We start from the raw sequence: 13440 nt of genomic DNA on the forward strand, positions 1-13440 counted from the left end.
ATTTAGTTTTGTTATTTGACGTTTCAGTTTCACAAAGAAATGTGCAGCATTTTGTCTGAGAAATAATGAAAGGACTCCTTTTAATTTATTATTTGTCTTAGAACTCATTTTGTAAAACAAAAAGTGATAAAATCATATCGTGAGGAGTGAATCGTTACATCCCTGAAATGGACCCTATTTACTACTTAATACATGTTCCTGGTCTGATTTTGCACAGCCTATCAGTGCAAAAATAAATAAATAAAATAAAAGTTGATTTACATAATTTTTTATATATATATATTGAGTACCGTTTCATGTTGACTTTACATTTTATATAGTGACTTCAAATGATTCTACAGTGATATAATTTGAACGGAATATATCCTGTGATATGATTCTGTTGAATTGCATTCAGTATTGACAAACTAAAGTGAAGTCTCTTTTGTACTGTCTAGTTCTTCGCTTGCCTTCTTGTAATTTTTGGTGCAGAGGTCGCTGCTGGAGTCTTTGGCTTTCTGAATAAGGATAAGGTATGTCACGCACCGTATCAGTTTGAGCGTAAATATGAAAGTAACTGTCATCTAATGATGTGATATGATCAGATACTCTCACATGTGTTTCTAGATCATTCAGGATGTCCAAAAATATTACCAGTCTGCTATGGAAAATGGCAACGGAACCGCTATTACTTCCATGTATCACAAAATGGTAAGTAGAGCTTTTGTTTTACAGACACACTGTTCGTAAATGATCTGTGGCTATAGTGGCAGTATCACCATCATCTTCTGACATTTCTATTCTTCTTTCACAGTTTGAATGTTGCGGGACTGAGTCCTCTCACCCTCCTGATCTGTGCACTGATGACAGTCCTGACACGGTATGTTGTGCTTAAAGTCTAGTCAAATTTATTTGTATAGTAATTTTCACAGTACATTGTTTCAGAGCAGCTTTACAGACAATTATGATGTTAAAGGTTATAATATCTTTGTGTGTGTCTGTGTGTAATAGTAATTTTTATTAGAGCTGGGTGCTAATATAGTTACATTTTGCAATGAATTAAAAAAATTCAGGCAGTTAAGTAGGGGTGTTCCGATCAGGATTTTTGAGGCCGATCACAGATCGCCGATCACATAAAGTAGTATCTACCGATACCGATCTTTTTAAAGCCTTCTTTTTATCATTTATAACTATTTATAGTGATACTCCAATCAGGATTTTTAGACATTTATTCAGGGCCTGAATTTCATTTTTGAAAATGGGGGGAATTCCCTTCTTAGGTGTCTCTTGTGAGAGGGGAAACAGCTTTCACACAGGAGTCCACAAACACAACATTTATCCATTATTTTGATTTGGAATCCAAACATTGTCACTGAAAATGCTTTTTCAGCATTGCAATTCTTTTTTTTACACAGTACAGTAATACAATCTATCCCAGACATGTTTAAACACAATAAATATAAGCAACACATTATTAAATGCTTTTTACTTTTGCATTTACGTGTAGATTTTTATATTAAGTTGCTCAAGCAAGTGGCAAAACATTTAAACTACTTTTCTTACGTTATCACAAACTTACAATTGACAGAAATAGTCAGCTCTATTGCCTTTTTCTTTTGCATTGAAATCTTTATTACAAGCAATCCTACGGTTAATAAAGAACTTTGTTTTCCTACCTCCACGAGTGCCATCTATTATTGCCTTCTTTATTTAAAAGTGTCAATCCATGTTCCTATTTACTGAAAACAATGTGCTGTTACTTTAATTCAGTGTTTGCAGTGCAGCAAAAATAGACAGCAACCGTGTGCATGCTTTATTTATCCCTTAAAATGAGCGTGGAAAAAATAGGCACCACATACGCACTGCAAACGGAGTAATGTGAACCTGGTGTTATGTGTGTGTGCTGTGAGTGTGCATGAGAGCACGGTCTCCAGGAGAGTTAAACACTGGCAAGAATGAAAAAGTAATGCAATTTATAAACTTTAGTGACAATGTGACACTGCCTCGATTGTGCAAGTGACAATTCCTGTCAACTGTGCAGCTTTTAAGCCATTTGCGTATTATGAGAGCGAAAGAGAGAGCGCGCGTGTGCATGGTGATTCACTCACGCTGTTTGTGAAATTACGTCTCATGCAAGTTATTTAATGAAGAAATATGAAAATAAAGAATTAAAATAAAATTTTAATTGAAGCATTAAAATGATTTCACCCACGCCAGACTGAGACTGTGCCGCTGCATGTCATGCCAAACCTCTCACGGCAGGCACGTCATCAGCTTGAGATCAGCCTTTTTAGAGACCGCCGATAAATCATCCCAATGTGATTATCGGCCGATAGTGATCGGTAGCCGATCAATCGGAGCATCCCTACAGTTAAGATTTGCTTTATAGTATAGAAAAGTATATATAAAAAGTGTTGTGACTTGGTTTGATATTATGTAATGCAGTGACAATTGGCTTAAAGGAACACTCCACTATTTTTGAAAATGGGCTAATTTTCCAGCTCCCCTAGAGTTAAACAGTTGAGTTTTACCGTTTTCGAATCCATTCAGTCGATCTCCGGGTTTAGCGGTAGCACTTTTAGCTGCAGCTTAACATAGATCATTGAATCTGATTAGACCATTAGCATCCTGCTCAAAAATGTCCAAAGAGTTTGATATATTACGCAGCGCCTGAAAATAGTCCCCAGAATGCTCCCTGTGCAAGCAGGTGATCACGTTGGTTATGTTGACGGAAATTAGCCTATTTTCAGGCGCTGCGTAATATCAATGCGCCTGTTGCACCCATGGTATGGCAGCAAAGTTCCTTGATTACTACGCCAAAATGAGAGTATAGTTCCTAGCCATATCGGCCTAGAAAATCGCAACTTTTCATTTTCCGTCAGTCTTAGTACACAATGTAACTACAGAAGAGTCAAGTTTTAAATAGGAAAAATATCTAAACTCTTTGGTCATTTTTGATAGAGATGCTAATGGTCTAATCAGATTCAATGATTTATGCTAAGCTACAGCAAAAAGTGCTACTGCCAGACCCGGAGATCGGCTGAATGGATTCGAAAACGGTAAAACTCAACTGTTTAACTGTAGGGGAGTTGAAAAATGAGCCTATTTTCAAAAATAGTTGAGTGTTCCTTTAAGTGTTCAAATACATTTTGGGAACGCTGTAGCCTATATATTTATCATGTATAACATTTGAACATTTCCTCACTGTTTTGACAGATAATTGGCATGATCTTCAGCATGGTTCTATGCTGCGCCATTCGGAACAGCAGAGAAATAATTTAGGTTCCTCGCGCTCCCCCCTCTCACCCAGTTGGACTGTTTCAAAGGCCACTGTCTTTGACCTCATCAGACCATCACATTCAGGCTCGGGAAGCGGGTGGAGGAGCTCCCGTGAGGCAGTGTGGGTCTTGTGGTACTGTTTTGTGATCAGCGTTCTATCTCTGATGGTTTCTGTCTTTTCTGCTCCTTGCATTGTTTGACTGCTACTGTAACCGCATTAACCTTTACATTTATTTTGTCTTCAATGATTTATTACCAAATCATCACAAGGGGAATCTTCAGTGTACATCTCGCTTTTTTCAAACTTGGTCTCACTTAATAGATAGTTCTTGAGTTACCAGTTAAGAATGAATGAACCGGACATTTACTTGCTGGTGTAAATAAGCTCTCTGATGCCTCACTGATCAACTACTTTACATGTTATTGTGTGAACTAGACCAGGGGCCTCATTTATAAAGCGTGCGTACACTCCGATTTGATTTTAGAATGTGCGTACGCTTAAATCCACGCCATATTTGTAAAAACTGTCTTTGATGTAGAAAAGTGCTTAGCGTCACGTCAGGGTCTGAGCAGACGTACACTTTTTCATGTTCGAGTACTGCAGGTTTTTGGAAATGTAAGCTGTTCTTGCAGTTCGCTGTTCTAAATTAAAGAATTTGGATGATGACTGGTGATCTTTTACATGTTAATGACATTAATTAGGAGTCGTTTACAAGCAGAGCTGAAACCATTCATTTGCCCGCAAGTTCAAGAGCATTAGCGATTCATAGATTTCACATCTGAGACGCGTGCGTGCGTTTTCTGTACGTACGTTCATTTTATGAATCACACGTATGCATATTTGAGAGATGATCGTAAGATGGTTTCTGTGCAACATTTTATAAATGAGGCCCCAGGTTTTCTGTGCTAATAGATAATGGGTCATGTTTATTTTGCTGTTAATGTTTGGTTATTGTAATTTTGCTACATCATAAAGAAACTGAATGAAGCCGAGAAGTGGATTGAGTCAAAGTCAACATGAACTCAAAATCAAACCCATTTACTTCTTGCATCGTTCCTAGTTTTATTGTGAAAGGTTCATTATTGCATGATTTTCTGCTTTTCAACTTGGTCTTTTTTTTACTTTTTGCTCTCACAGCTATTGAATGGGCTATTGGTTAATGTTAACCAGAAAACAAATACTCTCGCAGGCCACCTTTTGAAAATCTTGCCAGTAGTAATTTTATGTTGGTTAATGGTAATGTAATAATGATTATAGCAATAATAGAGAAGAAAAACTGTTACTGTTGAGAGGAAACTCAACTTTCATCCTCCACGTTCCAGACAATAAACACCTCAAAATTGTTTGATTCATGTTGACTTTGAGTCAGTGTCAATGGTTTAATCTTTTTTTTTTTTTAAACCGGTTAATACATTACTTTTCTTTCTTGGCTGATTTTAAATCTGTGAAGAGCGCAAACCAGTTTTTAGGGAGATCAAGCGTAATTTTCAATACTGCTGTACAATTGCAAAAACCCAGCCCAACCAAAAACATGGCTAAAGTAAATAAACCACTTCTGCTTTTTTCTCTTTCTCTGCAGGTCTGTTCAGTAATGTGACCCACTAGTTTTATTGATCTATGTGCCTTTATAACTGACAAAGCCCCATTATAAACATGTTTGCAATTACAATAATATGCACATTTTTGTAATGACCCTTAATGTCAAGTTTTTTTTTTTTTTAACTCTCTCGTTGCATATAAATGGCTTTGAAATAAAATATGGTCACAGGTTATGAAAGCCTGAGCAACTTTAAAACAGAGCTCACACAAGTAAACTTGATTTTTTTTTATTCATTTTTGTAATGTTGAATTAGACCATTACATTAAACAGAAATTAATCCTGGTTGCATTGAGGTGTCATTGTAGGAAGATGTTAATACTGTCATCAAACATCACAGCACTTATACAGCCTTTTGCTCAAGGCTAGGTCCCTCAAACTTTGTGAAGAGCTTGTCTTAATTTAAGGCAAACACATGACCTAAAAAATAATGACCTATGCTTTGGGATTAGAAATCCCTAGAAGCTAGTCGTAAAAATAACAGAATAACGGAAAAATAAATGCACATCATCAAAGTGACAAAATATTGCATAAATACAATATGCATTATGTTAGGCTGTTTTAGGTTGTCATTGCATACTGCATTTTAGACAGCACCTTGTGTACCTTCCCCAAAATCAGCTCAAAGACTGAAATGGAGCACAATGTGCATCTGATGAAACGAAACAGAATGAAAGTCAATGACATTCCCTAAAACTGTTAACAATTTAGAGTTACAAGGTCTGAAAGCTTCAAAAGCATTAAGTAACCCAATTGTTTAGAGACTGAAAACAGTGGCAAGAACAGAAACACAAATACATTGAGTAGGAAAAAGGAGACTTAATACAAAAAGAATTGTAGATATATAGATGAAAAAAAGTCAACAAATCATTAGTGTCATTACAGTGACACCAGTCTCCCCTCATTGAGGGGAAACTTTCACATATGCTTCTAGAAAAGGTAAGCACGTTTTAAGCGCTCTCCTTCAGATACATCCTTACCAACAAGTGCAAAATGCTGGCCACAGCCCATCAAATAAGCCTGTAAACCATAGAGGAAGTGCGGTAAGGCTGGAAAAAACTCACAAGAATTTAACCAGAGTAGAAGTTGCCGTTCTCTCAACAACTCTACCATCTTGATTAATGTTTATCTTTTCTTGTAAATGTACAGTTGGCTGTGTAGCTGCCACAGTATGAGAGGTACTGGGGTCTGTTCAGTCAGAGATTAGCTTTAGTGAGGACTGGCTCATGATAAACTCTCCCACGCCGATGAAGTACATGACCTGCACAATACCAAACAGTGGTGCGATGACTAGAGCCCTGCAGCCTGCTCCCTTCAGGAAAGCAGACGGGCCTTCTCGCTTCATGACCTTGCTGTAGGAACAAAAAAAAAACAAGCAACGGTCACAGGCGGTAGATGATATACTCACATTCCAGAATTAGAAATCGGTTAAGTAACATTTAAAACAAGTTATTGGACTGATGCGTCACCTGAAACAGTCAATTATGCCGCTGTAGGTTTCCTCGTTGGCTCCTTTGCTCAGAGACTGCAGCCTGGTCTTAACCACTGCCAAATCAAATAAAAACAGTGAGCATGTGCATTTCCTTTTAAAAGTGCAATGAAATGTGGCTAAAGAGAACCAAAACTCTTACCATCACATGGGTTAACGGCAACAGCAGCTGTGGAGCCTGCAACACATCCAGAGATGAAGGACCAATAAAATGGTGCAGCTGCATCAGGGGAGGGCTTACCCAACTTGTTCAAATTTGCAAAGAGAGGGAAGTAGATGATCGAGAAAGGTACATCTCTATATATATATAAAAAAAAAAAGGAGAAAAGTCATTAATGGTCTCATTACTGTGAATGTTTGCATTTAGTGTTGTTACAGTAAAGATTATACGACGCATTACCTTAATAGAGTTGCACCAAGGCCTTTGTAGAGCCCCTGAATGCCTTGAGAGTGCAGTAACTCTCTTGCGATCTGGGTGGCAGATACGGCCCTGGGTGAGGTGTTGGGCACCACGTTGTAGGAGCGACTCAACACCGCGTTTGTGGTCACCAGTCTATTGGGCGGAATTATGCCTGGTTTTCTCTGCTGAGCGGCTGTGAAGATGATCAGAAAGTTGTTGCTACAGCTAAATGACTGAGTGAATAATACAACTAGACTGAACTCAATGTACTCGTATTACTGCGTGCCAAATGACACAACTGACCAATCAGAATACAGACCACTCAATAGGCTAGATTTCATTGCTTCATTAAGCACAAAAAAAAACCTACCTAGTCTCCCAGCATCCTGCAGTTGAATTTTCAGCATCTCCATTGGAGTAGTGATGATAACCTGGCACATGCCCGCAGCACATCCAGCCAACATCTCTCTAAATACAGTCAGCCCTCTCCTGTAACAAGCAAGGCAATGGTTATACATGTATATAAAAAAAATGTGCATTTGAACAAGCACTAAAAAGTACAGAAGCAGAAAACGTACCCATCTTTGGAGAGGTGGCAACGGAAGAAGTCATTGGCAGCCAGTTTGATGGCCTTCTCAGGAGTGACGAGTGTAAGATTAACCGCAGCACCTAAAAGACAAAAAAACAGAGGGTTAAAGAAAACTACACCACAACTGATCACAGATTAGCAAACACACATTCCCCACCACCATCAAACCAGAGAAAAATCTACAACATGACCTTATCAAATACCATTCAAACTGATTACAATATAAAAATGCTACTAAGAGACTATAAGAATATAAGCAAAGCTCATAAAAACTGTGAGCTGATGATGGAGGGGGATTCTACAATGTGAACAGAACCAAAAAAATTTTAACTAGTATATAAACAAACAGGACAGAAAAATAGGACGGAATATTCACATAAATGTAGTGAGAAAAATGAATGCAGGCACATTCCAGAAAGAGACCGACATTAGGGCTGTGCAGTATCACAGTATATAATGGTATGGAAACGTGTCAGCAGGTAGATTCTGCTGTGCCGTTTATTCAGTTTTCAATCTGCAAACAATAGAGAGAAATACAGCCAAACGGTCACAAACAGCTGCTTCCATTGAAGCCCGCTTTGTGTAGTTTTGATGTGTTGCACATGTGCTAACTGTAGTTTAAATATTAATCAACTGATGTGAGGTCACAACTATTTCACAACAGCTTCAAATATTATTATTTATAATGCACTTTCTATATTATATTTATAATGTACTGCTGTACTGAGTGTTTTTAAACTCAAGTGATAAATGAAGTGAAGAATTTTTTTTACACTGATGCCAGACATCTGGATTTGTTGTGCATTCCTCAAGTTTGCATACTAAAGAAAATAATCCATATAAAAGAAAAGAATTAAGACTAAGTAACTTTAATTGGTCAATTATTCATAAACGTATAACTATATAATTTTGTAAGATAAAACATTTTGGGTTGAATTTTGGCAAAAAATATATACTTTTACAGTAATATAAGAATTTGGTCATACTGCCCAGCCCTAATTGAAACCGTGTTATTTTAAGATGCCACTGTCTTTAAAGTCAAAGCACAGCGGTTGTTCACATGATCAAATAAAAATAATTTAAAAACGAAGCAGATAATGAGCGTAAGTGGTGATGATGATGAATATATTATCCAACAAAACATTCTAGATGTTAACAGAACATGATAAGATGGGTTAGTACCGATTGAGACAAGAGCAAGGGCAGTGAAGAAAAAGAAAAAAAAAAACTACAAAGAAACAAGCAAAAGTAAATATCAATTCAACAATTATGTATAAATAAAACAAAATTGTGCCTAATTGTAAGAGCAGAGTGAGTAAGAACCATGATAAATGATTTGCCTCCAGCGTGGCTGCGCCTTATCGGCTAGCCTTCACTATCCCAGCGGGGACCCATGTCTGTAATATGAAAAACACAGATGCAAACAACAGCATTCCTCACAGAAATGGAGACCCGGCACAATACACCGACTCCAATCTCCTCCAAACTCCACAGACAGCACTCTTCAAGGATACTTATATTGGTCTACTGAATAACTGAAGCCAAACAACTGATCTACCAAAGGTAATAATTACAACATGTTTGATTTGCTCCATTTAAATTTAACCCTCTGATGCATTAATTACTACATCTCATAAATAAAAACTAATTTTTTTAGTACTTTAACACCATAACCATTTCCAATTTATTTATTGAGTATATTATTTTCATGAATTTAAAATAAAGTGTATTTTGAGAGATTGGTCCATTAACATAAGCTAATGGTAAATATTAAAGAGGTAATTAAGTGAGATTAATTACTTAATTAGGGACAGTCACGTAGAATTATGGCTGAAGGTCAAATTAAAAATCGCCCCATGGTGGTTTGCATGTAACATCACACCTTGAATAGTTAAAATGCCACTATAGTGCACGCCATTCATCAGAGGGTTAAAAATAAAGGGTTATGTACTACTCTGGCTGGTAAATGGCCTCAATAACAGCCTAAAGCATACTCAATAGACAAAAAAAAAAAGTCTTCTTTAGACGTTGGGAAAGTGCTTAAACATTGCCATTTCAGTGCTACAAATAGCAAAAAAAAAACATTAGTTTGTGTTTAACTACCACCATCCAAGCTATTCTAGTTAATTCCCCAAAGTCATATGGACTGGATTCTTTAAGCCTATTCAGGTGTACCCATCATGTCATATAAGAGGATATTCTAATCTAAATAGGGCATAACTATACATTAAGGCACTTATGAATAAATAAAAGGGTGAATCTTACCTCTATACATGCCAAAGTATCCCTCAGATCGTACGGTTTTGATGAGGCAGTCAACCCTAAAAAACAAACAGTTGTGTTAACATGGGTCAGCCTACTTTTGCTTCAACAAATTAACTTGTATTAGCAACAAAAGCTACGTGTGGTATGTTCAGTATGCGTTTACATCATGCATGCGACACGGTCTGGCCTCAATCCTTATAAGGCTTTGCAGTGACCATAGTGGCTGAACCATCATGTCAGGCGGAAACTACGCCTGGCCTGACACATTCCACTAGGATTAACTACCAATGCTAATCAAATCAAAGTGAGGAATGACAAGCAGGAGTCTCTAATAATGGTGTGTGTGTGAATTAAAATAGAATGAGGAATTTAAGAATAAGAAGTGGAGAGCGCTTACATGCTCTTGTAGACTTGCTGGCCTTGTCTCTGGTTCTGGAGTCTAGTCTTGGCCAAATCGATGGGAAACACGCAAGTGACCCCAACGATGCCAGCAATGCCACCATTGATCAGTTTGGCAGGGAGGCTAAAGGAGAAATGTACAAAATGAATCAAAACATAGCAAAAAAAAAAAAGAATAATAATAACACATGAATTCAAGGGGGCTTTTGTAAAAGTATTAATATAAAAAAAGCATTATTCATTAACTATTACTTAACATTTAACTACTTATATTGCCATTGTCTAATATATATACACACACACACATACATATACACAAAAACAACCTAATTCCTAAAATTAAATTAATGATTTATAATATCCTGTACCTGATTTGTTGAGACATTGTGTGATTTGTTGAGACAAGTTTCAGGAATGAGATGAGAATAGAGTTTGATTAGAGCTTCTTGCAGTGATCAGTGAAGGAAGTTCAGACCTCCAGAGCAGAGACCTGGAGTAAAGATACAGTGATCAATGTTAACTGACTGATATAAGCCTTCTACACGTACTCTACAAACAACAAATAACTTCCACCTCACTGTCATTAAGCTCTTCCTACGCATCGCGCGACGTTTTAATCCCCCGGCCAAAACACTGAGCCGTAAGGTCAGACGAGACTGACTCACTACCGGCCAATGTGTAAGTAGCATGTGTTCAGTCAGGGGGTTTGGCTATGTGGCGTGTATACGTCACTGATGGGAAGTCCGACTCATTTCCGCGAATCGGCTTTTTCGAACAGTTTTTCAAAAATTATTTATTTTTTATTGTGCAAACATTATACAAAGATTTGTACAAACACATACAACTCGCAGCAAGTACAAAAACAAACAAATAATCATAATATATAAAGTGAAACAATTCAAGCCAGGGGTAAAATTACAGCAATTTAAAGTAACAAAAAGCTTCATAGGTCTTTCAAGCTTTTTTGTTCTTAATTTTGTCTAATGTGGTACCATATTGTTTAATCTCTTTTATCAAATGTTCAAAATTTGGCTTAGCTTTAGACCATTTTTTTCACATGAATGTGATGTTTTCCAAATAAAATAAAAAGTTGTGTAAGAAAGCATATCGTACTTTTGGAATCAACATTGTCCTGTACAAAGAATAAAACGACCCGTTTGTTTCAAAGCGCGGGCAGTTCTTTCACGTCCTGACGCAATTACGCAATCACGTGGTCTCTGACATCCCGCCTATTAAATTCGGTAATACTTCGGTAAATGTATGGTTTTACTTCGGTAAAGTCATACATATGCACATTATTAATAAGAGTGGTTGTTATTTACTCGCTAATTGCCCATTCAAACTGATTTTGTGAACCAGCTCAACGTGTTCATCAAAAAGAGTCGACCCGAAAGAATGATTCATTCACGAATTGGAAACCGCTAATTCGCTTCACAGGAATTTAACAAGATAATAACTCAAGACCTGACACGTTTCAGTGGCATTCCTCTTACACACGTCCATTGCATTAGGTTTGCAAACAAGCTCAATTTCTGCATGGTTTTTCTTTGGCAAGTTTATAACCTTTTTTTTTTTTTTTTTTTTTTTAAAAATATCGTTCCCTTTTTTTAACATTTTTAACAAGATAATAACTCAAGACCTGACACGTTTCAGTGGCATTCCTCTTACACACGCCCATTACATTAGGTTTGCAAACAAGCTCAATTTCTGCATGGTTTTTCTTTGGCAATTTTATAACCTTTTTTTTTTTTTTTTTTTACAAATATCGCTCCCTATTCTTAACATTTTGTGGCTGTTGCATTAAAGATAAAGACACAGATATATACAGTATTAAGACAATTAAGTACATGAAATAAAAAACATTTATAAAACAATTCTCGAAAGCAATCTTTTGAACGCGGTTAAGGAAATTCAGTCAGCATTTCTAGAAAAGCGGAAATGAATTACCCGGTTTCGCCCAACGGTCAAAGCTGCAGGTTGGGTACAAGGCAAACTAAAACCGGGTTAAATAAACGAAAACACTTGAGAGAACGGTTACCTCCAACCCCGAAGATATTAAAATATTACGAGTCAAATTATTTTATTACCGGTACACGTTTGGTCGGTGAAGAGCTTGCTGCTCAACATTTCTATTTCTGATATAACGTTATTTCTACTATTTAACTTCTATATTAGTACTAGAACATAAAACTGTTTAACGCTTTTTCCAAAATAAACACTTTACGTACCTCAGAAATGAGCCGAAATCGTTCAAATATTTGAATGAGGTTCCGTATTCTAGAACGTTCCACGACGAGGGACTTTGAATGAATGTTTGAATGGAAAATTCCTTTCAGCTTTAAAATAGGAGGCGGGGCGTTTGTGCCGTGTGTAAATTTACTTGTCCAATCATGCATGCTCACATTCAATTTGCAGTCAGTTCTAAGGACCTCCCACTATGAGTCAAAGCCGAGGGGTGAGAGAGGACACGGTGTCAAATTACAGCGGCCATATCGAAAGAAAGGGTATTTTAGTTCTGTGACGTTTCTAGAACAGTAGTTGTGTTCTAAACGCAATATGTATGAATAATAAAAGAGAAATACATATTTATGGTTATGATTTATATTACTTTTCATAAAATATATACATTAAGAACAGGATGGCACAAAGAAAACATATTAACATAGAATATAAAATACTAAATAAAAAAATGTATTTTACTTTTCTTCTCTAATTTTCATATTTTCTGATTCTCTATTAAAAAGAGCGATATTGACAATGTTTTTGCCCGTATAGTTTTCCCAGGTAGTTTTTTTTTTTTAGAATAGCAGACAAAAATATAGTGGATGTGTTCTGCAACAATCACAGAAACTACTAAAATTATACTTTCTCAGACACCAATTCTTTGATTGCCCTGATTAGCATTAGAATGCTTGAGTAGAAATGGTAAACATTGGGAAAAGACCAACATGAAAACAAGCTTTTTCCATATTTTCCCCCTGAAACCCTGTAATTACAAACCGTGTTGTGAGACACAATGATTAAGAGATGTAGCACACTGACACCCTCTTCCTAGAGCATGATGAAGGTAAATCCCTGTAAGCTTCTTCTCAGTGAAACTCAAGAAAGATCAGCGATCGACGTGCTAATCTTCGTTTCTCAGGTTGACAGTTCTAGTAATAAAGTTCTAATTTAAGTGAACAGTTGTCTGATATGCTTAAAATACCAGACAATGAATGTACGGGTGTTATATTAAAACTATCAGGCCTGCAGCTGGTGGTTATCACTCACAATAACAGCTTTATTTAGCTCATTGACTCATAACACGTGAAATATTGATCAGCTCTAATTTAGATGACTACATTGCAGAGCTGTATACTTGTGTCATGCTGTTATTTTATCTTCCAGACTTTTCTTAAACAGACTTTTTTAGAAGAACCTGTATGAAGGTTATTTAGGTCAT

The 13440-nt window shown here is 36.7% G+C and overlaps 2 protein-coding genes across 2 annotated transcripts in view; one reads left to right on the plus strand and one right to left on the minus strand.

Moving 5' to 3' along the window:
• Positions 1–5641, plus strand: part of LOC107554164 (tetraspanin-2-like) — a 23180-nt gene extending 17539 nt beyond the window's left edge. Inside the window, exons 4-7 of the mRNA XM_016236588.1 lie at positions 438–512; positions 607–690; positions 794–859; positions 3196–5641. Of these exons, the coding sequence (XP_016092074.1) occupies positions 438–512; positions 607–690; positions 794–859; positions 3196–3261 (291 nt within the window). The 3' untranslated portion in view covers positions 3262–5641. The remainder of the gene's footprint in view (positions 1–437; positions 513–606; positions 691–793; positions 860–3195) is intronic.
• LOC107554200 (mitochondrial glutamate carrier 1-like) lies at positions 4372–12322 on the minus strand. Its single transcript, XM_016236640.1, has 10 exons — positions 12227–12322; positions 10367–10488; positions 9997–10122; positions 9600–9655; positions 7324–7414; positions 7116–7234; positions 6746–6938; positions 6488–6642; positions 6326–6401; positions 4372–6208 (listed from the first exon to the last, which is right to left on the minus strand). Exons 2-10 carry the CDS (start codon positions 10381–10383, stop codon positions 6049–6051), a joined length of 993 nt encoding a protein of 330 aa, XP_016092126.1. The 5' UTR covers positions 10384–10488; positions 12227–12322; the 3' UTR covers positions 4372–6048.
• Between the last annotated feature and the right edge of the window lie 1118 nt (positions 12323–13440).

Source organism: Sinocyclocheilus grahami, unplaced genomic scaffold (genome assembly GCF_001515645.1).
Source record: "Sinocyclocheilus grahami isolate Dianchi unplaced genomic scaffold, SAMN03320097.WGS_v1.1 scaffold493.1, whole genome shotgun sequence".
NCBI lineage: Eukaryota > Metazoa > Chordata > Actinopteri > Cypriniformes > Cyprinidae > Sinocyclocheilus > Sinocyclocheilus grahami.

What these genes read in the sequence shown, in the direction of transcription:
- LOC107554200 (XM_016236640.1), bottom strand. An exon ending in ATACTTTGGCATGTATAGAG is followed by an intron (nt 7,415 to 9,599) that starts GTAAGATTCACC and finishes TTTGTCTTTTAG; the next exon opens with GTGCTGCGGTTAATCTTACA. An exon ending in GGCATAATTGACTGTTTCAG is followed by an intron (nt 6,209 to 6,325) that starts GTGACGCATCAG and finishes TTGTTCCTACAG; the next exon opens with CAAGGTCATGAAGCGAGAAG.